This window comes from Dermacentor andersoni, chromosome 3 (assembly GCF_023375885.2).
Source record: "Dermacentor andersoni chromosome 3, qqDerAnde1_hic_scaffold, whole genome shotgun sequence".
Classification (NCBI taxonomy): domain Eukaryota; kingdom Metazoa; phylum Arthropoda; class Arachnida; order Ixodida; family Ixodidae; genus Dermacentor; species Dermacentor andersoni.
In genome coordinates this window covers 143,693,316-143,718,266 of record NC_092816.1, presented here as the reverse complement: position 1 = coordinate 143,718,266, position 24,951 = coordinate 143,693,316, and the positions used below count along the sequence as shown (strand labels likewise).

Sequence of the window (24,951 nt, the reverse complement as noted above, 5' to 3'; positions counted from 1 at the left end):
GTTGTTTATCATAAAATAGCAGGTAACTCAGCAAGCGGTGTTCTTTTCTGTTTGGAAACGAGGCCACAGTCTATTGAAACACATCACTACTAAGCAAACTAAGTGCGCTGTATTTAAGAGATAACGACCTCTGTATTATGCAAATTCGCAAGACCTATTTACAATCTACGCAAGCATATCAATTCTTCCTCGCTAGATACGCAAGGACTTGGCAGCAGTGACAGCTGATCGGCGCAACGCTAAAAACTTGATTCCTGTACTGCAGATATCGCGAATCTTGCTGACCACCAGGAGCCTTGGTCTGCTTGCGTCACTTCCTTGACGGTTCTTCCGCTGAGGACGTCATCAAAACAAGAGGTACAAAAGCCGGCTGCCTTCGCTGGACCGACACTTGGCAGCAGTGACAGCTGATCGGCGCAACGCTAAAAACTTGATTCCTGTACTGCAGATATCGCGAATCTTGCTGACCACCAGGAGCCTTGGTCTGCTTGCGTCACTTCTTTGACGGTTCTTCCGCTGAGGACGTCATCAAAACAAGCGGTACAAAAGCCGGCTGCCTTCGCTGGACCGACACTTGGCAGCAGTGACAGCTGATCGGCGCAACGCTAAAAACTTGATTCCTGTACTGCAGATATCGCGAATCTTGCTGACCACCAGGAGCCTTGGTCTGCTTGCGTCACTTCCTTGACGGTTCTTCCGCTGAGGACGTCATCAAAACAAGCGGTACAAAAGCCGGCTGCCTTCGCTGGACCGACACTTGGCAGCAGTGACAGCTGATCGGCGCAACGCTAAAAACTTGATTCCTGTACTGCAGGTTGGTGTCCCAATTATACATGCTTTGTAACTAGATAGTTTATGCTGTCGCTGCTGCCTTTCTGTATTGCTGTGTATCTATTGTATATTTATTATACCTTCTGTACACTGGTACTGTTCATTTGCGAAAACATGACCAAATCTACAGCTGAAAGAGAAAGCCGATGCGAAATCCGAGAACTTCGTGCTGAAATGAAGTCTCTCGTGGACAGTGTTAAATTTATGAGCGATCAATTTGAGGACATGAAAAAGAAGCTTAGAGAAGCCACAGAAGATAGGGAAGCCTGGAGAAAGGCGAACGAAAAGTTATGTGCTAGGTGCATGGAAAATGAAAATGTTATTCAACAACTTCAGAAGAGGGTTGTTCAATCGGAGCAATACTCGCGCAGGTCCAATATAGAAATTAAGGGACTTGTGCAACAGGACAATGAACACGTTACTGAACTTGTTGGGAAAATTGGTGATGCGCTGGCTGAGCCCATAACCTCTTCTGACATTGAAGTCTGTCACCGTGTGCCCACTCGAGAAGCTGGAAAATCTAACATAGTGGTCCAGTTTAAGAGCAAACAGAAGAGGGACAGTGTTCTTGAAAAAGCGCGGAAGGCTAGGTTGCGAAACAATCAGGTTGGAATTCCTGATGATACCAGAGTATTTATTAATGAGCACCTCTGTCCGACCTTGAAACGTCTTCTTTCGCTGGCATTAGCAAGAAAGCGCGAATGTCAGTGGCGCTTTGTCTGGACGCGAAATGGCAAAGTACTTGCACGCAAGACTGAAGCCAGTAGTGTTGTCCACATTGCCTCAGAGACTGACCTTCAAAAGATTGCCTAAACTGCAGCGTCTAAAGAAGTTAAACTTTGCTCTCTTTTGACTACACGATGTATCGTGAGTATAGCTTTCCAAGCGAAATTTCTCTGCCCGCACACGCAAAAAACATTTCCGCGCTTCACGTGAATGCGCGTTCACTTGCCTATAAGCACGACATAGTAACTATGCTTCTAGCCGAGTTTACTTTTCCATTTGACATTATCATGTTCTCTGAAACATGGTATCAGGAACACAGTGAAATGCTGATCATAGATGGTTACAGACATTTCTTTATTAATCGCACCGATAAACGGGGGGGCGGTGTAGCATTGCATGTCAAGCGCGGCATACAGTGTGATGTGCTTGAGGAATTCACCTGCGTCACGCCACATTACGAAGTGCTAAGCGTTAAATCTGACAATAACCTGTTTGTTGTGATGTACCGACCACCTACTGGTAATATATCTAATTTCTTAGAATTTACTGAAAAGCTATTAGAGCATGCTACTTTTCACAATTACAAAGTGCTTCTTGGTGGTGACTTCAACATTAACGTGCTTGATGAAAGCGCTCCAACTCGTGCAGTAACTAATGTAATCAATTCTTCCGGTTTCTGCAGCGTTATTACGACACCTACTCGCGTGACACCATCTTGTCAATCAGGTCTCGACAATTTCATTGTTAACGCTGGTGCAGAGATATACACAGCCGGGACTATCAGCTATGATATCAGTGATCATTGTCAGATATTCATAATATGCTCATTTTATATTCACGAAAGAACTTTACCTGATACCACGTTCAGCTACAGATGCCTGTCAGGCGAAAATATGGAACACTTTCGCGCACTTGCTTTGCGCACAGACTGGTCTTCTCTTTATAACAATAAAGATGCTAGTCAAGCGTACGCTGAATTTCTATCCATTTTCAGTCGCCTATACAATTTGTCTTTCCCGCTTAAAACAGGAAAGGTAAAAAAGCGCATTAGAAAGCCGTGGGTGCAACCACAGCATGTTCGAATGATTAACAAAAAAAAATAGGATGTTCAATAAATTTCTGCGTACGCGTCAGCAAAGTGATCTCGCTGCATTTAGGAAGTTAAGGAATACACTAAATAAAGAACTGCGAAAAGCTAAAGCACTCTATTACGAGAGCCTTTTTGCAGCCGTGCAGAGAAAAAATCCAGAAAAGACTTGGACAATTATCAATGATGCAATCAGACAGGGGAATGTGAATCGCAGTTTGGGTGAGATAACCGTGAATAATGAAAAGGTTTCGGGCATCCTCTTAACCGAATGTTTCAATGAACACTTTGTGAACATGACGGCATCATCAAATAACACGGTCAGTGGTACTATTGTTAAGAGATGTACGCACAGCATTTTTCTCGAGCCTACTGACGATGCCGAAATTTGTCGTATATTTTTGGGCTTAAAAAACAGCAATGCTGTTGATGCAGACGGCATTCAAATCAGACCTATAAAATTTGTAATTGATGTCATCGCAGTTCATCTCGCATTTGTGTTTAACCTTGTTATAGAATCCGGACATTTTCCAACAAATATGAAGAAAGCAAGGGTGTTAGTTATTTTCAAAGGTGGGAACCGAAATGACCTGGGGAATTATAGGCCTATTTCCATTTTATCCGCTTTTTCTAAGGGTTTAGAAAAACTGATTTCTGCACGCATTACCAATTTCTTTGCGAAGAATGACATTCTTTCTGATTGTCAACACGGATTCCGCTCGGGCAGGTCAACCGAAACAGCTTTGTTACGCCAAAAAGAACTAATAATTAATAATATTGATGCGGGCAAACTAACGTTGGGTATATTTATTGATTATAGCAAGGCATTTGATCGTTTAAGTCATCAAATTTTAATAAGTAAACTAGAAGGATATGGCATCCGTGGCGTGGCAAACCAGCTCTTTCAATCTTATCTGTCTGGGCGGACGCAGTGCGTTGCTATCGAAAAAAACTGCTCTTCATATAGGGAAATTAAGTCAGGTGTGCCCCAGGGTAGCGTTTTAGGCCCGATTTTGTTTAATATCTATGTAAACGATATTGCTGAAATAATAAGTGACACATCCATTGTACTATACGCTGACGATACGAGCCTGTTTGTCTCTGACAATGATCTTGATAATCTGTTACAAAGATCTCGCAGTATCCTTTCTAAACTGTCGAGTTGGTCTCGTGATAACGCCCTAAAAATTAATAGCTCCAAATCAAAGGCCATATTGTTCAAGGCAAGAGGCAGGCGGTCTTATTTAAATGAAGAATTATTGTTGGATGGCGCGCCCATTGAGATTGTAACCAAATACAAAGTATTGGGCGTGACGCTGTCAGAAGATATGAACTGGACATATCACATTGAACAAATTATGAAATCATTGTCATCTGCCGCAGGTGCATTGTCCCGTTGCCGTCATTTTTTCCCAGAGAAAGTAAAGTTGTACATATATTATGCCTTGTTTCAATCGCATCTGAATTATTGTGCGCTTGTATGGGCTACCACCACGAAACGTAATCTTCATGCGCTTCTTCAACTTCAAAAACGAGCACTTCGACATGTAGCGAATGTACCTTATTTCCATTCTACTGCGCAACTTTTTGAAAGTTATAACATAATACAAGTAACTAATATTTACGAATACAGGCTACTGTATTCTTTCTGCTTTGGCTCCGAAAAGTTTCAAATATTTTTAAAAAATACGTCACGACTTGAATATGACAGAAGTGATGCGCGTACCCGCAGCAAAGACAGGTGGTTAGTACCGTACTGGCGTACAAATTACCTCATGCAGTCGCTAAGACACACGCTACCTTCACTGTTCAATAAATTTGGGAAAGAAATTGTTATGACAAATACCTTGACTCGAAAACAGCTTAGAGCATATTTTTGTAAAGAAATTTTTGAAATGTGATCTTTGTAATTATTGTAAATGTAACCCATTGCATTGTATACTGTATTTGTATTTGTACTGCTGCCATGTGAGGGCCTTCAGGCACATTCAATCTGTATGTCGCAGCTTTTCGCCTGGAGGACCCCCAACAGGTTTGTTGGAAATAAAACATTTTTGATTTTTTGATTTGATTTTTTTTTGACTGAAGCATAAAGTACTAGTGTAACCTAATGTGACATACGTACTATAAATTTATCTATGACAGCCCCTCCGCCCGTTTTTTTTTTTTTTTGCTTGCCTTGAACATATTAGGCATACTTCGTTACTTGTGAATCATTAGTATCACTTGGTGTCTTGGAGGCTGTTCTTCGTTCTATTCTTCTGTGCCGGCAGATTGGCTTGCAGCCATTATTTCGGGTAAAGCGGCTTACTGCCGTGCTTGCAAGGTGAAATTACGACCCCACATTGAAAACCTCAAGCTTAACTCGACAAGAGCTAAGCATACAAAGAACATGACTGTCCTTGTTCCACGCTCTACGTATCTATAATGTCCAGGAAGAAAACGATGTAAAGTTGGTTGAGTTGCGTCTTGCCGCTCATATAGCAGCTCATGGAAGCTTCAGAAAGGCGGACCACCTGACGCCAGTCTTCATTGAATGCTTCAAATGCTCAGAAATTGCATCGGCGATAACTTTAGGCTAGACCAATTGTACTGCACTCGTACCGAAAATGCTGGGACCAACATTTCGGGAGAAACTTCTGAAGGACTTGGCAGGCGTGCGTCACTCCTTGATCATCGACGGAAGTACCTACCTGTCATGCACAAAAGAGCTGGCAGTGGTAGTGTGATTGTTTTCGCGTAAAAGAAATGACATAGCTACAATGTTCCTTGGTTTCGTGCCCGACGCTTTGGCGGACTGTCTTTTCACATTGCTAAAAGTACGGCTTAGAAACTGCAATCTTCAGATGACAGACTGTGTAGGTGTTGGCACTGACGGAATAAGTGTGATGTGTGGCCAGCACAATAGCGTGTACGGAAAAATTAAGGAGAACAATTCAGAATAATTTTTTTTAAATGCGTCTGCCATTCACTGCAGCTAGCTTGCAGCCAGCCGATTGATGTTCTACCGACTCACATTGATTATCTGGTTCGCGAAACATTTAACTGGTTCACGCATTCTCCCAAAAGGCAGCAAGAATACAAAGAGACGTATGCAGCCATCAACGCGGGTCATTTGCAAAACAACATGGCTGAGCGTCGCACCAGTTCTGAGGTCCATCCTGAACTGGTGAACTGGTTTGAGCACCTTTTGGGCGCTTTTAGTTTCTTAAGCCTGATCACTGACGAATTCGCAAGGGTCAAGAAATTATTTCAATTCAAGTCTCGCAATCCAGTTAAACCGTACGAAGACATGAGCAAATTTATGAAGTTTCTGAAGGGAAGGGTTGTCATGCACGGTTACACAAAAATAAAGCGTTAGGATTAGGAAAAACATCTTCCACGTTAGGGCATGTGGCTTCGGAGAGCCATTTCCCGACTCTCTCAAAAACTGCTCTTACTGAGTCGGGATAGATAGCGCTGCTGCAGTGTTGCCGCAAGTTTATTTACGCATGCATCAAGAGCATGACGAAGCGGCTCTCAGCAAATATGAAGCGCCTCAGTGATTTGAAGCTTCTCGAGCCTAATAATATCAAGCAGCATTCTTTTGATTACCTCCGTCGTGATTCTCACACTTTGTGGAAGACAGTACAGTTTCTTCGCTAGAGTCCTAGTATCGCCTGCTGCAGACGACTATTCACAACATAGCAGAAGGCGTCGAAAGCATCACCAAGTTGTGGGCTATAATGAAGAATGCGAAAAACAATGCCAGCAATCTTTGTTCCCCCTGCTATTTGAGCTTGCTTTGTCCATACTTCGCTGCCTAATTCGAACGCAGCCGTCGAATGCGTATTCAGCCAGGTTTCAGCGAGAAAAAAAATGATTTGAGAAACCGCATGTCGAATGAGACACTGCAAGATTAACGGGGACTCTCCCCAACGTTCTTTTTTTTTTGTTCTTTTCATGTTTTAGTCAAGCGGCTTTGGATTACGCGAAAGCTGCGATTGTTTATTGGTATTTCATGAACGTTGCATATTATTACAATAAGCTTTGTAAATATATAAAAAACAATATTCGTCCACAGTGAACATGGTAAGACTGTTGCATACCAAGGGTCGGCAAGTGATTGCTTTACCAAAGTCAGGATGATAACTCGTCGGTTTTCAAGCCGTACACCGAAGGTAATTTTTTCCCTTTAAGCTATGTGCGTACGACTAATTGCAATTATGACTCTCTCTTTATATGCAAGCAGTTTGTGATCATTGTAATTCCTCTTTGTTCGTTTTACTAGTCACTACATTGTACTTTGCTCACGCGTATTTTACAGCTGTGCTTAGAAAAAAAAAACAGCCCTCGATATACATAATAGGTCCTTGTGGTGCTTTTGCGTGCATATATTAGTGTTTTTTGCACACATCTCAGTGAGGGCTAGGCAAAGAGTTATGTCCAGTTTGTAAATGTATATATAGTGTCCTACTGACTTCGTATTTTGTTGTATACTGCTTGAGCTTATTGCACTAAGGCGTTTGCTTTGTACTTCATGACAGCCTAGCGCCACCTATAAAATTGATTTTGTATGTTTCCTAGTGTAACTACACTTCTTTATTTTTTCAAGCCAAACTGAAAGTAAGGCGCACACACACCCTCCTCGGAAATATGGCAACACACGCACCCGTGCCTGCATTAACAGAAACTTACGTACACGTTTTATTATCGCACGAATCTTGCCAGCGAATGCTTGTTTAAATACTGCGTAGTTCAGATCTTTTCGATACTAATACCACCTGGGTTATTGTCAGGCCCGTACTCCAGGTGACAATTGAAACTATAGATTTTAATTCACCTTTTCTGTTATGGGCCAGCAGGTCGTTCCGCTTGTTCCTACTCAAAGGCGAATTAAAGTCACCACTGCCGCTTCTTCGCACGCTGAAAATGCGAGAAGGTTTAAAGTTTTCCCCAAAGTCTAGCATGCCTCCAAGCGGCAGCATTTGCTCACTCACTGTCAAGGTGCTTTCGAGTAAAAAATACAAAATTGAGAGAGAAGCAGAGAGAGCGGCAGAGAAGTAACATGCTTGTTTTATGAATCAAGCTTAGGAAAGGCATCCTTAGTAGAAAACATTTTGAGCTCGGGTCACCTCTTCGGCACTCCATCGTAAGCAGCCAATGCTGATCCCCGAGGTTGGAGGTGGCAATATTTTGCCCGAATCTTATAGAAAATGCTTCGAGTAAAGCGACGTGTGAACTAAAGTTAGCTCAGAACGTGGCTCAGTAAGTACCAAGAACACCATGAGTAAATCGGAAAAGAAATCATTCGGCTCATTGTAACGATAAGTGGTGTCCATGTCCACGTTTCAGTCGATGCTCTAATTAGAACTTTTTACGCAGATGTTGAGGCCAGTGTTGTGCTGGTTGCACGCATCGGAATAAATTTTGGAGTCGGGAATACGCGGTGAGATTTGGACACCACCTACATCATTTCTAAGACGCCTGTAGAACATCAAACGTTTTGCTATGTTTCTGGCCACTTTTCCCTCACCCAAAATTTGGGTTTGGGTATCTCTGGGGCTACATATTGAAGTCATTTGGATATTTTTTCTTGCGGCCATCTGGTAACCCTGCGTCTGGATAGTTTCTTTCTGCCAGCGTTACGTAAGGTCACCAAGCTGGTTGATGTAAACGTTCTCTTCGCTGCAGATTCTTGTTCGTTTGGCTTGTCTGACAAAAATTGTTTGCTTCTAATGTCGCGCGTAATGAGTTTTGTAGCCTAAATAGTCCTGACCATCCGTAGGTTTACTACCAAGTGTCGATCTCAGTGTTCCCTTTCCTATCTAGACCGTTCTGTCGAGGAAGTTGTTTTGACTAGGACATTGGTGTTGAGCAGTGAATTTGACACTCGGCAAAAACGGTTGAAATGGTTAGTTAGGTCGGTTAATGCTCTTTTGCGGTGTTCCGATATTATAGATATGTCTTCAATGTAGCACCGAGAGGTGCGCGGGTTTACACGGCAATATTTTATCAGGTTTGCTTCCTGCTGTCCCATGAAAATGGGGCTTACGTGCGAGCGAATACTGTTTCTGTGATAGCGCCAAACGTTTGCAGGTAGTGGATCGAATTCGAAATAGTTCAGTGTGAGAAAGAACCTATGGAATGACAGGTAAGCTTCAGGAGCCTGCGCTTGGGGATTGACTGCGAAGGATTTCGAGAAGGCTTCAATTCTTTCACTCATGGGTATGCTAGTGTAAAGGGCACAAACATTTAAAATTATTAGAATAGCGCGGTCAGAAAGGATTTGGTTGGCGTTAATGCCGTCGATAATTCGAATGAAGTGTGGCGGTTCTTGAACAAAAATGGGACGGTGGGGTGGGTGTTTGACAGGTAGTTCTTTAAGAATTCAGTTGGTGACTCGATAATTGTGTTGTTATTAGACGCTATTGGCCATTTCAAACACTTTAACTCGAGTATGAAATTCACTGCTAACCACTCTCCTTGTAAATCAACTTCATCGATAGAGTGGTCTACATAGAAAATGAAAAACTGAGAATGACACTTTAACGGAAGCCTACGGGTAGCCAGCAATATTTATACTAGAACAGTTATCCCCCGCGACACTGCAAGCAAGGAGTCTTTTTCGAACAAGCGAAACGAATAAGAAGAATCAGCAGCGAAGACAACGATTGCATCCATCACCTAAATGACCATAAAGCAACGCTAGCAGGAAGAAACTACCACAAGTTCGTCTCGGTAGAGCGGATGATGCCGCGTCAAGATTGGAGAGACAGTCGGAATTAGCTAAGAAACAGCCTACACCAGAATCTTAGAGACCGCTAGCCTTTATAACAAAATATTCTAATCCGCTCCCAAACATGGACAATATCCTACGAAAATACCACCCAATATTATCAAGTAACGAGCATCTGAAAAAAGTGTTTGCGGATGTACTAAGGGTTAACTATCGCAGCAACAGAAACCTTAAAGACGTGGGAGTGCACGCAAAAGTCAGCCAACATCATTCTCTCGCAACAAAACCACGTTGTTGCCCCAGGCGCTAAACCTGCAGGCGCCTTCAAAGCGACATTAAGTTGAAAAACACCGCGAATAGTTATATACGTGAAATGAAAACCACCTTTACTTGCGCTAGTTCCAATGTGATTTATATCCTTGAATGTTCCTTCTATAAGCAACGGTATATCGGTGAAACGGTACAATCAATGAACGTCAGGTTAAAGAGACATCGCGCGGACGCAGCTAAAAAGCTTCCCAAAGCCGTCGCCGAGCATTTCAACCAACCAGGTCATTAGTTGGACGAACTTGGTCTGTGCATCCTAGAGTCGAATTTCCGTTCCGCGCGAGACCCGAAGTACACCGAATTATACTTCATTCACAAGTTCAAGACATTGTTACGAATAAGCATAACGTTTCCATGGGAGCTTTATAATATATTCGCTTTGCTAAATATCAATCCATTAGCAACAGCACTAAGTTATTTTGATTCGGGAGTTTGGTATGTTCTTCTTCATTTATTTCCTCCCTTTATCTTTCTTATATATATATATATATATATATATATATATATATATATATATATATATATATATATATATATATCCTTATGTTTCATATTTCTAGCCACGACCACCATTTCCTGCCGTTTCTTTTATTTTTCGATGTAGAGAAAAGATATTTCACCCCCGCCCTCGTCGTACAGCCCCTACAGGAAAAAGGAACCTACAGTGACACGTCATCCAGCTGACACATGACACTACCTCCCCTTTTTGCACTGACCAAGAATAGCGCACCTTTCTTTTCAATTCTACACGCTCACCGCTAACACACCCTCGGTCGTTGCCTCACCCACCAGCCTTAACCCAGTTCCCTTTTTGCAGAGCCCCACCAATATATACTATGCCGAAGAAAGCATATTTCACCTTGGAAAAGACAAGTCCAATTGTCGAAACGTTGGCTCCCACTTTTACCTTGTTTTCCTTTTGCTCATCGGCTTGAAATTCCATGTCCCGCCTTCGCCGTGCTGGCGGCGCATTGGCAGGCACGACCAAACACGCTTGCCCGGGTTTTATTCCAAATAGCGTCGTCGAAGATTATAGTGTCGGCTGTCGGTTTGTTCCTAACTCTTTATACCCAGACGGATGTGCCGTCCAATGTCTTCGGCGTGCTTTAGGTAGCTGGCAAAGTGGTGGCTCTCCGTGCGCTGATAATCGTTGGCATGAAATCTTTCTTCTAGTATCATCACCAGTTTCCTTTAGTGTACCAGGTTGAGTGGTGTTGTCTGCGTCATTTCTTACACTGTCGTGTTGTATGTAAGCAATGACTGTGTACGAAATGATCAAACGTCACGTTTTGCTTTCGACGTCCATGTATGTGGCTAACATAGTTGCGAGAAATTTATGGCCGAAAGTTGGAAAGAATGGCCGAAAGGCCATTCGTCTACGGTCGGCTGGCGATTTAGCTGCAGTGATTGGCTTCCATGCAGGATCCCATTAGTACGCTTCGCCACATAGGGCATTTGTTATGAAGATCTATGTAACACTATGTCGTAGCAGGATGTTTTCGACGAGGAAGCTATCCATATTTTTGTTAGAGGTTTGATTTGGCCTAGCATCTGAGCTTCCATTTCAGAGAAGCGGATCGGATAGTAGACACGGCAATCTACTCATTTTCGGACGTGAAAGTAGAAAAGTGTCCAAGAAGTCCACCGTAAATGTACTCTGTTGTTTGAAGATGCGTAAGAGGGGTCGGATTGAAATTAGTAGTCTTGCAGTTTTTATTGGCGATGTTTTGCGTTGTGGACAGGCTCAGCGTGAATTGGCGTAACGGGCGATGCCAACAGGCAGGTTTGGTCAGTAGTATTTCTCGTGTAGCCTCGCGAGTGTACGCGAAAACGAAACATGTCCAACTGCCGGAATGCCATTCAGTTCTTCCAGAACTACTGATAGCCGTGTTGAAGAAAAAACATTAAGTTTGCTGGTGCAAACCACAGAGAACATTTCTTTGGATGGACACCATTGTTCTGTAAAAATGACGATAATCCGAGCTTGAACAACCTAGGGAATAAAGCTAGTTTTCCCATACAAGCACTAATGGAGGCTTACTTTCAGGTCTGCTGGTCGTCGTACGGCAAAGCTTTCTCCGCTTACGGTTCCCAGGAACCTGTTGTGGTTCTCTTAGTCCTAGCGTTGCGGGTCTAGAGGGACCAGAGGCAGGCAATTAAATTAGGGTGTTTCCGTACAGACTCGTCGACCCTGGTAATGCTGAATTCTTGGAATATGCGAACGCCAGCAGCATGCGCTGGCGGACGCACACGCTGCCGGCCATGTAGAAAAGACTGTCATTTACAGCAGTTCAAATTATGGCAAGGCACACTTTGTCCATCGTTGAATAATTACCTTCGCCTTTTTATAACGACCAGCAAACCTAAGATATGACACTTTGAATTCCGTCTTTTTGTTAGGGTAATACGGCCCGAAATCCTTGGCTACTTGCGCCGTTCTGGATTTTCATCATTGCGTCTTCGTCAAAAAGTGGAAGTAACATTTTTGTTGACCGTAGCGGGCGTTTCAGCACTTGAAATGTTTTGAACTGCGCTGTTGGTCACTTGAAATCAACGTCTGACTTTGCGAAAAGCGTGAGAGGCGCGCTCATGCCACAGAAGCCCTTGACAAAAGGCCTGCAATATGCGCACAGGAAAGACTATCGGCGCCCTCCCGTCTTGTCGACTGCTTGTGCGACCATTGCTACGGCAACTGTCTTTTGTGAAGCCTTATTGAAGCTTCGGAGTAGGCGCTATAGTACTGGCAGTTATGTGTGCAGTTGTGTTTACTTTTTAGTTACACTGTGTAGTCTCTTATAACGTGTATGTTTGTCGACAGCAAAGTACACAAATTCTATATCCCTTGTGCCACATTTGCAGATACATGTAAATACATATGGCTTCTGCACTGCTTTCATCAGACCGGTACATGCTCCTATACAGGTATATACAGATGGCGCTGTCACGCCATCTGCCACAACGGCCTCATTTGTCATCCCACAACTTGGAATTACTCGACGATTTCGATTAGACCGCAAATGGACATCTACGGCTGCGGTACTTGCGGGAATGCGGAAGGCTGTCCGTTTTAAAAGAACGCAGACACCTCATAAATGGAAGATATTGCGCGATGCTTAATCAGCGCTACAGGCGCTAAAATGCTTTTTAAAGAAATGACAATACCAGCTGCTCGTGCTGGAACTCGTCGAACTTCATCACAGTGCCGAGTTAAGTGGCCACGTGATCACCTTTCAATGTGTGCCTAGTCATTGTGGTGTTTTTGGCAATAAACTCGCTGACAGTGAGGCAATATCGGCCTCCTCTTCCTCTGATGATGTACGGATTGCCTACTCGCGACCTGACACCAACTCCATGATCACGGCACTCATGCAGGACCTTACAAAGGCTTACAGAGCCCACTATGACAACAATCACAGACGTCTACATATGATTGACCCAGACGGTCAATTCTGTTTGCCCCCGAAGCTTACAGGGAGCAAAACATCATTGCTACACAGAATTCGGCTCGGCGTTGCTTTCACCCGTCGCTACGCGCACCTCATCGGCCAGTCAAACAGCCCTGATTGTGAACACTGCCAGATGCCTGAAACACTGCAACACGTACTGTGCGACTGCCCAGCATATATGCTGGAGCGAAGAACGTTAGAAAGTTTTCTAGCCAGCGTTGGCAGGCAACCACTGTCGGTGGAAGCTATCCTCGGCCCATGGCCTGACACTGCAATTTCAATGCGTGCAACAAAAGTATTGTTGAAATTTCTGCAGGACACCAAGCTCGACGAGCGGCTCTAGCAAGAGAACTGTCTCATGTACATAAGCACTCACCACTTCTCTTATCATCATCATCATCCATCCGAGTACTTTCACTCCCCTTCCTTCTTCCCCAGTGCAGAGTAGCAGACTAGAGCGCACTAGCTCAGGTCGACCTCTCTGTCTTTCCTATCAATAAATTCTATTCTATTCTATATAGTACATGCTCATTCTCGTGTGACACACATCGATTCTAGAGGATTACCAAAGAATACGCACAAACCGAAGTACTACATACTGAATACTTAAATATTAGAAAAAAAGTAAATGAGAGGCCCCACTGTATGTAATATGCGGCTCTATTAGGGGGTAAGCATACATTAAGGATACATGCCACCCAGCTTGATGCGTTCAGGTTTTACATGAGAATATTTTTGGTACGCATTACAGAAGTGCGCTTATTCGCATTAATCTGTTGGTTAAGACACGGTTAATTTAAAAGGCCGCTCGCTGTTACTTGCAATCGGAGAAGGTAGAAGCTACGTATATATATATATCCTGACATACCTATAGAGAAACCGTCAACCCATGAGAACACAGCCGAAGTAACATAGGAAGCCCAATTTACTTTAATGGAGCATAAATTTTGGTGAGAGACCCCAAGTTACATATTTTTGTCCTGCACGTAATGTTCGTCCTTTTCGCAGACCATGTAAGTGTCCGTACCATGAATAGTGCAGTCGCGCACGATGTGCGGCATTCGGCGAACACTATTTATTGTACCAGTAATCGACCACTATCAGTACAGCCTACTCTAAATGGCAGACATGATCTCGCACCCGTTGATTTCATGAGAAGATTGTGGCATATGGTCATGTGGATTCCTAATGGAAAAAAAAAAGCATTTCATTTCTAGTGGGAGTGATAGTGCCTGAATAAAATATAAAAAAAAATAGATAATCGAAAAAAAATAGGCACCGCAACTAAGGGTAGCAAGGCTTAAATATCTTGCATAAAACCTAAGCCTGACTACGCATCAAGAATAGATGACGGCTGTCCTGGTGCAATAAGGGAAATCTATGCGTTGCGAAGAGACAAGATGCTGGACATCAGCCTATGGTATTTGGGTGGCATTTTGGAACTGCCATCTTATACACAATTGTTGGTTCAACAGTTCATCGCTTGTTTTATTAGGACATGGGTACAGCCAACTTACCAATCCAGTACTCCTCACTAGCGCTGCCGAAGCCTTGCGCGTATTCGGTCCAATTTCGGTAGAAGTGGAAAACCCTGTTTCCGAACTGTCCGCGCCTTTGGATTACCTGTAAAAAAAAACAAGACAGGACTGAAAAAAAATAACAGAATAAGTTTGATTGTGCTGGTTCAGGGAAGTGGATACGAGGTACTTTCAGTTCCTTTCGAGTGCCAAATTCCCCTAATGGAATGCGTGAGATGAAATGAAAAGCACAGAAATACTCGAAGAGGAGCGTCTTCGAATATAATGAATTAAATGCAAGCGCCTTTCTGTTTATGCTACAGACGAGGCCGGATTTTAATGCGTATCTCCCAAACTACCATAATATCAAGGGAGACCTTGACCCATACATTGAGGCTTGACGAGCATGCAGCTTTCGCTTGAAGGGCGTTGAGCTGCGAACATTTGAGGCCAGATTTGTAGCATTACATGCCGCCCAGATCTAACAAAAGAGAACTACAAGCACAGCTCCCAGTCTCTTTTTTTTTTTGAAGAAATAGCTTCTCCTGCCCATTTTTAAAATGTCTGGCAGCTTGCAGCTGACCTCTGTTGGCAGCAGTTCTTAGATATGCATTTGGACGATTGTTTTGCGGCATTAAAAAGCGTGCTCACGTGTTCGAGAATCTGCGAATCCTACCATACCTGTCCAATATAATTACGAAACTATGAGCATGACATTTGCTAACGCGTCTAGGCCGTTCCGCCGTCGCCCATTCGGCGATATCGGAAAGCTTGGTCAGAATGCCGCCGGTGATTTCTACCAAAGCTTGCAGAGAAAAAAAGAAGGGAAGAAACGTGAGGCACCATAGGCCGAAGGTGGTTACCAATACCGCATCTACTTAGAACTAGTGCCCTGACGAGTATCTCGGGAAACCAAATCTTTCACTCGAAATATATCCGCTCATTTTTAATGTTTCTCAAAATTTTTCAGGATTATATCTCGTGAAAAAGTTCCACTCAAACGAGCGTGTTCTTAGGCTCTCCTAAAAAATGGCTAATGAACTATACATAGGAAACAAAGCTGAAACCTCATTGCAGAAATTAAGCAAGCGCACCATTCGACATAAAGAACTCGTCGAATTCGTTAAAAAATGGGATTTTCATTGCAACGGAATGGTGAGTTCCTCAACTTTGCATTGCATACTTGTGTGACGGTCACGCAAAAAAATGAGAACAGATTATGCGTCGTCTTTTTCTTTCCCGTTCAACCGTCGATACACCAATGTTTTTGTCGCTTCTGGAAGGACTGTGACTGAACCATTATTGCAGTGATTTATCGAGGCTGTGTAAAGTGGCAATTCGAATTTACTTGTGCGTTCTTGTGAAACAGCCTGATTATATTTACCGACAGGGACGCCATCCGTGCAGCGTTCACATTATTTGGCTGTTCTAAGAAGGCTGCACTGCATGCGTCCACATGAGAATTACAAAATTTTGAAGTCTGTTTTTGAAAGATCTAGAAACTGAAAAAGGTCTTGAACGGCTGTCTTGAGAATTCAGTGGGCTCAATACTGGCTGTTCAAGTTTTTTTTTTTAATTCAAACTCTGCGCGTCACAGTAGTCGACAAATAATTTACGCAGGAAAACGTGTCAATTTTTTAAGTTTAGACGGCTACACCCAGACCTCATTCATGCGCGATTATTTCCCTAGTTGCAAGCAACACAGTGAACCAACTAACTGACAACAACGGTAAGCACTTTCGGTGATATATAAGGAGAGTGAACTTTTCGGTAAGCCCTCATGTTGCAGCTCCATCATTGAATTGGTTCCAACAATATTGCAGTAAACGATAAAACGTTGACACAGGTTAATAACGCTTATCAAGGTAAAATAGGTGGCCGAGGCAAGCTCGTGCATTAATATAGGGACTCGTGCACGAGGGTACAAAGTGCGAGGTGTGATTGTTTTCGCGTACATATAAATGAGGGCAACGGGGTTACACAATAGCCGAAAACCAAGTTGGTGATAACCAGTGAGATCTTGTTTTAGCAGTGTTTAACAACTCCAACCATACGATAAGTTTTCTCCGTTAGGGTCGCGAACTTATCGTAATTACCAAGGTTTCAGCTGTACCGGAGCTGAAGGGAAATTGTCTGCTTTTAAAGCTGGTTCGTGTCCGACATAGCAAAGAAGGGGGCAAAAGAGTAAGCTCCAATTCTACTAAAGTGGCCTCTTGTAAAGTTATGATGCACGGGTTATCAACCCGGAGATCTTCGTTGTTTGGGTCGCCCAGTGCAATGATGTCGTCCCGTTCTTGACGTAGAAAAGGTCTGCACAGCTGCGTCAATTATAAAGAAAGACAGCGTATTGTCACCTGCTCTAAGCCAAATAACATCTCTCTTTCACTACTATGTGTTGAACGTCATTTAGAATCCGTGCATTTTGATGTGGATGTTTTTTTTTAACAGGTGTCTTCATCTCCACTATATTTGTCGCTACCTGGTACAAGTCCATAATTTCGGCATGAGATGACTGACGCAACGCCGGACTTTAAAGAGTCGTGAAGAGAATGAGCCATTAGGCATATAAGGTCCAATGAAAGGATCAGAAAGAAATGCGGAGTCAGAAGTGATTGAGCCTGTTATCTTCTTCGGGGCATCAGCAGACAAAGAGGTGGCTTTGCGCCATAAGCCCTTCTGACTGTTCCAAATTTCATGAGTGGTCAGATACGACACTGATTTGTTATGGCCCTCATCACGGAGCGCGGACAGGAATGCGTGGGGGGATCCCGGAGATCGAGCAATACCGGCGCAACCCCGGTGGAGGTGACGCAGATTTCAAGGACTCCGCCAACTTCCAAAAATCAGTTTCATATCTTGGGTCGAAATAGAACCACATATGTTCGGCGTTGTAAGAGAAGCACTATATATATATATATATATATATATATATATATATATATATATATAAGAAACTGCACTTAGTGCAGCAAGTTGGTGTTTAGGCGCTGTATTTGTTGTAAATCCTGTCTGACGAATAATGAGACGGGGAAAAAGTGTGGCGATGGTGCCTGGGCACGTGGCCTGCGCTTTCATGTTTATAACGTCCCGAGCGTAGGAGTTGGAGGCACAATCGCAGCAGCGGTTGTGGCAGATGCATGACCGCGGAGGTGCATGTGTCGGCGTAGTTTGGCGTCGTATGAAAAAAAAAATGTATGACTTCATTATGTATGCGGCCCATATATGCATCTTAAACAACTTCACTGGTAATCCCTCCCCATACGAATCTTGTGGCCCCACTAATTTTTCACGGCACATATGTGAGAAATAATGCCGTGCTGTCCGTATGCTGATATTATAAAGTGCGGCCAGAAAATAAATAGACGATGAGCCGAGCCAATCTGCCCTACCGCTTTCTCTTTGCTTATTTTGCTTTCAGTGCTCCAATTCTCCACATAATACGCCAGAACTTTCCTCGTACTACTTCGGCAGTCCAGCATTCAGTATATGACTTTTCAACGCTACACAAAAATAGCGCACAGCAAGAGAAAGTGTTCTCACCGTCCAGCCACCGCCGTCAGTTGTGAGGTCACAGTAGACGTCCTGTCCTGATTGAGCAGCTGCCTTGTGGTATATTGTGTACACGCCATCATTTCGCTGACCAGCTTGCAAGAGATCGCTGCACTGCCGAGGGCGCCTTCTTGCTGCGAAAGAAATATATCTTTATTCTCTGCATTGTGCAGATATCCCGAAGACTTGGAAGGAGGTTATCAGTATAAGCAAATAGTCAGACACAAATAAAAATGCATGCGACATAACGGTACCCCGCTTTGAGCTTGCCTAATAAGTAAGCGGCTGATCGTGTTTCCATCTAGCAATGCGGTACTTCGAAACAAAACGTTTACCGACGATTACGATACTCCCCAATGCGAAATGTGAGCGCCGCTCTGCACGCGTTTTCCTATCGCGATATGTTGGCTGGCGCGGACAAGCTGTCTCCTCGTATATGTGTGGTACGACTACATCACTTGTCAGGTGATCGCGAGATGCAAAGTATGCCTGACGCGTGGTCACGATGCACAGCAGCCGTCGCAGAGGTACCACCGTTCATGCAGGGCTGTTACGCGTGATTCTCTGGCACCATCTCGAACCCATCGTCGTCGCACAGCTCCTCTGGCGCAGCACTTCGCTTTTCGTCTCTCGCGTTCACCGTACTCTCCTCCTGCGCTTCCCGTCTCGTAGTTCCGCTGCACCCTCATCCTCAGCTTTCCTTCTCGCGCTCTCTTAGCTAAAGCCATCTTTCATCACCCGCTGCACACCGCGTTCGCTCTTTCAATCTTTGCTGTGCTTGTTGACTCGGTTACGAGCGACGACGAGGCACTCCGACGAACGCAGACGCTCATCGCAGTAACGGGCCCCTCAGAGCTGCGCTGTAAATAGGAAACACTGCTCATTTCCTTTGGTAGAGCTCTGCACGCGCACTGAGTTCCTGCGAAACTCACCAAAAGGTAACGGTGACTCTACCTTTGATAAGCGGCGTAGCGACACGCAAGACATGCAGCACCATTGCTTAAACGCCACACAGCTGGCATCATTCGTCGCGTCTTGCATTTCACTCGTGCGTTCCCGCATTCAACTCTGGATTGGCCATGTTTTATTGCGGTCATGTACTAAAAATTGCTCAACAAAAACTCTAATGGTTTTGATGTGAAATAAAGTGGTCCTGCCCTACGGGCACTGGAGGCCTTGATCTGTTTCTACGAAAATAATATTGAAATAAGTATATGGATCGCAACGAGCTGGACAAGGCATAGCTTAGATTGAAGAAAGCAATTAGGGAAACATACATGTCAAATTTTAATACAAAGCGACTTAGGTTTCCATATCAAATCCAGAGATGAGGCCGCTGCCGCCTGTAAAAAGTGTACAATTCTATCTCAGATCGTCCACGAACGCCATTTCCGTTAGCAAAGAGAGCTAGAGCCAATAAAACCGGTAGAAAACATTTAATATCTGGACATGAAGGCACGCACTGGAATACCACGCTCACCGCTCATATAACGTAGTAAATTCTCCATCCTTGGCAGGTTTTGCTCCGCCTCTACGCTGGCGGATGGCAGGGGTTGTGGTGAAGCACCCGCTTCCTCAGGGTGCACGGCGACGATCGAGGTGGTCAGCACGACACCGAAGATGATGAAGTGCCTCGCCATCTTAAACGCCGCACCGATTCGACACTGAAAGAAAAGGCGCTGTTTGCAGGCCATTTTGACGAGTTTCATAACGGCTTAATGTGACAACTTGTCCTATGAGTATCAGTTTACCTGACATGGAGGCTTCTTTCTGAGAACTGCCGCACCAGTTATGTCGTGCGGCAAATCATTTCTACATAAGTAATTAAGTTGAACGCGTGTGTATAGACTGCTTTTCAAGATTACTTTGTGGAGCTGATCGCAGATCTACATATAGGGTGTTTCGACGCGGCGCCCAATGATGGTGTTGGCATTCTCCGTGAGCGGCTTCCATGTGAAGCATTTACATCTCTCTCCGACAGCACAACCCGTGGCTTTTTATAAAACATACTAAGGTAAAGAAATAGAACCTGCCCATTTAGGAATTCTGGAACCAAAGAAGTGTGTACACGAGGACAGAACTTGCTTGCGTTCATTGTAGAGAGGCCTCGGCTGTATGAACCGTTTTCGCTGTTTAATACCAGATAGTCTAATTCAAAAGCTAGGACAGCAGTGTGCCTTTAAAAAAAGCTAAAAGAGACCTGTAGGATGGTATAGTTCTATATTTCTTAGATAATGGGCGAGTGGGCTGAGAGAAGCTATTGATCGTTTCACTCGCTTGGAGTTTTAATACATTTGCGCGTATAACTTACATTTGTTACATTTAACACCGAGGAAAACAAAACAATGCAGACACTTCACTGGATTTGGCTAAGTATGTATAAGCGCGCCCCCAAATTTCTCTTCACCTAATCCTAAATTCAATTTTTCCCACCCCCAAATTTCAGGTTTTCCCATCCCCAAATTTAGGTGGGGCCACACAAGAACTTCAGTTGGACCACCCCCAATTACAAGTTGGTGCACGCCCAAATTTAAGCTTTACGACGCCCTAATTTAAAGTTGACCCACCCCCAGATTTCATGTTTGCCCACCCCCAAATTTCCAGTGGGTGACCCCCAAATTTAAGTTGGTCCATGGTCAAATGTAAGTTTGTCCACCCGCAAAATTCAAGTGGGTCACTCCCAAAGTTATGTTGGTCGACCCTCAAATATACGTTAGCCGCCGGCAATTTAAAGGCCTGCCTATCTCCTAATTTATGTTGACACACGCTAAAATTTGAAGGTTACCTACCCCTAAATCTAAATTTGCCCGGGTCGATATTTCATGTTGGCCTACCCAAAATTTCAAGTTGCCTAAGCCCAAATTTGAAAATGTCCCACACCCAAATTTCAGCTGGCCCACTTCGCAATTTTAAGTTTACTTAACCCCAAATTCAAGTTGACCTCAAATTTCAATTCGCCAACTCGGGGCCATGGCACCGCAGTTACGATGCCACGCTCACCGCTGATGTTCTTCTTATCATTGGGCCAGCTGCTGTTTCCCGGCACGCCGGCACCGCTACGGGTGGTCATGCCTAAACCCTCTTGGTGTCCTGATGCCGCAAGGAATTATGCGACTCGATTCTCAGCCAAGTGCCCCGCATCACCGAACCCACCACTGTCAGTTCTGGATACTACTGTGTAAGCAGTCCGGCAACATGGAACGGCGTCTATTGACCCAGCCGCTCAAAAACGCGCACATTTCACCGACGCGACGGGCCACGGCACCGCAGTTACGATGCCACACTCACCACTGATATTCTTCCAGGTCTGTCAGTATGAAACTTTCTGTTACCGTAACGACGATGTTTGCCTTTTCGCAGTGTCGTGGCCACCCAATTCTTTCAAATGTGCCCGCGCTGCTTTTATGTAGCTTTGGCGTGTTCTACTTCTCGGTGGCGATGTTGAATCGAACCCTGGGCCCATGACTAAGGAACAAGAGGACAAATTAGACAAAGTGACTCTTGTGGTCCAACGTTTGGAATCTAGCCATACTACAGTCTTGGAGTCATTGAATAAGATCCTAAACGTTTATATCACCTCAAGAATGACTTGGATGCCCTAAGAAAGTGTGTCGTTGAATTGGACTCTAAAACTGAATTGGCGCCATCTGCGCAGTACGCGTTAACCCCGAACTTAGAATTGTTTAAAATGCAAGGCCAAATTGATGATTTAGAAAACCGGTCGAGACGGTCTAATGTTGCTTTTTATGGAATCCATGACGCAGACGATGAAACTTGGGCTACTTCGGAGCAGCTCGTGAACGAATCTTGCTCCAGCAAACTTGGCGTCGTCACAACTTCAGTTGTAAGAGCGCATCGTTTCTACGCTTCTACAGCGCTTCTACAAGTGGGGCGAGACCACTCATTGCTGAATTTTACAATGACAAAGAAGTTGAATCTCTGCTAAGCAATGAATCGACGCTGAAGGACACTGACTTCAGCATCGCCCGTGATTATTCTGAGGCTGTCCGAGAAAAGCGCCGTCATCTCTGGCAGTGCGGGAAGTCTGTAAAAAAAGAATGTGACCGCATTTGTCTCGATTTCAACAAGCTTCCCATTATTAATAATACTTATGTATTGGACAGTTAGGCTGCTCACGTAGTATGTGTTTCTTGGCATCACGCAAGAATGATGTTCGTCTATCACTCCCTCAAATCAGACCTGAGCTTTCCATTTTCCTCAAAGAGCACCATGTAATGCTTCCAAAACCATTTCTTTCCGTTACACTAACATCAGAAGTGTTGTATGGTAGGATGTTGCTATCTCTTCACTAATCCATTCATGCTCCGCATGACTTGAAGCGCTAACCGAAACATGCCTGACTGATCTTATTCCTGATAAGTCAATTTTTGTCAGCCAGGCACGTTTTAACATCTTTCGATGCGAAGACCGTACCATAAAGGAGGTGGCGTACTCTTGGGGATAAGGGATTATTTGCGAACCGTGCCTGTGATGATTAGTTCTTTCTTGAATGTGTATGAGTTCTCTTAAGTATTGTTCAACTGATGTAATTATTGGTGCTGTTTACCGTCCTCCTAATATGAATGATGGTTTCTCGTCAGAATTTCATCGAATTCTGTGTGAAATATGTATGCGTTTCCCTAACTGTGCTTTGCTCATATTTGGAGACTTTAACATCCCTAGTATAAACTGGTTTTCACAATCTGTCACAGCGAGTGAAACCAAGCTGACCTGTTTCTTCAGTCATGTCTTGATTTTTCACTAGCAAAACCTATTACCAATCCCATGCGTCGCACATCGTGTGCCGCCAACATTATAGATTTAATATTAACGAATAATCCCGACATTTGTGCAGTCATTATTCATCTAGACAGCGTTTCGGATCATGACGTAATAACAGGACGCATTACCGGTTCCTTTAACGCAAAGAAAACTACTATTAAACAAATAAGAAGTTACAACAAAGCTAACTATACAAAAATAAATTCCGAATTAGATTATTTCACCACCCAGTTCATGAATCATTATTTATTGCACACTGTTGAGCATAAATGGGATTTATTCAAGAGTACTTTATTTAAACTTGTTGATGACTTCGTTCCAGTTATGACCATCCCATGTAGCAATAGTGAACCATAGTTTAATCAGAAGTTACGTCGTATGAATAATAAGAAAAAGCGATTTTACCGGCCTGCACTAAAAATGGCCTTCTAAGCGCGTAGTACGAGTATAAGAAATGCGACAAGGACTACCACTCACTCCTCAAATCCATTCGACGCCATTTCTTCAATCACGACCTATTATCTCTGCTAACCAACAACCCTCGCAAGTTCTGGCGCATCATAAATCCTAGCTTTCATCCTGACATTTCGCTTACGGACAGTAAAAACGTCATAATTAATGAGTCTGAATGTGCTCAGGTTTTAATGACACCTTTTCATTAGTATTAACAAAAGAAGACATTAGCTCATCCCCTGACCTAAATACAATCCATGACATTTGCATGCCTGAAATTGTGATTAATGAAACAGATTAAGCAATCTTAAAATTACTAGTAGTTCGGATCACCTCGGCTTTAACCGTAAGATACTTGGGAGTACACCTCAAAGCATTTGCGGTGTGTTGTCCTGTTTGTTTTCTCAATCATTATCACACATACTAATTCCTAATGACTGGAGGATAGACAAAGTAATACTTATATTTAAATCAGGTGAGCGTTCCTCTCCACTGAACTATCGACCAATCTCGTAAACCAGCACCGTTTACAAACTTCTTGAGCACATCATTCACAGCCAAGTCATTAACTACCTCGAAGATCATAACATTATTTTCCATTATCAGCACGGTTTCCGCATGGGATTTTCATGTGACGCTCAACTAGCTGGCTTCGTTAACGACTTACAATTATCACTTGACGCGGGCTTGCAGGTAGACGCAGTGTTTCTAGATTTTTCAAGGGCTTTTGATCGGGTTCCTCATCACAGACTTCCACTGAAACTAGCACAGCCTAACATTCACCCTATCGTGCTCGCTTGGATTAAGGACTTTCTGCCATCTAGAACACAGTTCACCTCGGTTAATAATTCTAACTCCTCCTTTACCTCTGTGACATCTGGTGTACCACAAAGAAATTTTTTTAATTATAATAATGATTTACCTGCCTGCGTAACATCTACAATTCGACTTTGCGCTGATGACTGCGGAATTTACCGTAACATTACTAGTGACAGTGACCACCAATCCCTACAATCTGATCTCAACGCAGTAAGCTTATGGTGCTCGTCCTGCTTAATGTCATTAAACGTTTCTAAAACAAAACATATCTTTCACTCGTCGCACAGGTCGTATTCCAACCACTTATATTCTTAACGACGTTACTCTAAAACTAACAACAACATACAAGTACCTTGGTGTGCACCTTCAGTTTAACCTATCATGGCATTACTATATCAACCTCACCCTAGCGTCTGCTAACTGCTCACTTGGTCTTCTCGAACACGCCCCTATGGACGTTAAAAAACTGGCTTATATAACTCTAATACGTCCTAAAATCGAATATGTTGCCGCCATCTGGGACCCTGCAAGCCTACGTTATCAATAACATCGAATCCTTGCAGAACCGCGCTGTTCGCTTCATATTTTCAGACTACTCCCCATTCATAAGTGTTACAACATTAAAAAAAAACGTGCCGAACCGAAAGATTTGTTATATCGCAGCAAACTTGCTCGTTTAACACTTTTCCATAAACT

The 24,951-nt window shown here is 43.6% G+C and overlaps 1 protein-coding gene across 2 annotated transcripts in view; it reads right to left on the bottom strand.

Moving 5' to 3' along the window:
* Window positions 1-24,951, bottom strand: part of LOC126524997 (techylectin-5A-like) — an 85,459-nt gene that overhangs the window by 9,859 nt on the left and 50,649 nt on the right. For both annotated transcript variants that reach the window (XM_055067546.2, XM_055067545.2), the window contains exons 2-4: window positions 19,682-19,865; window positions 18,193-18,335; window positions 14,653-14,758 (exon numbers count right to left, since the gene is read on the bottom strand). In XM_055067546.2, the coding sequence (XP_054923521.2) occupies window positions 14,653-14,758; window positions 18,193-18,335; window positions 19,682-19,841 (409 nt within the window). In that variant the 5' untranslated portion in view covers window positions 19,842-19,865. The remainder of the gene's footprint in view (window positions 1-14,652; window positions 14,759-18,192; window positions 18,336-19,681; window positions 19,866-24,951) is intronic.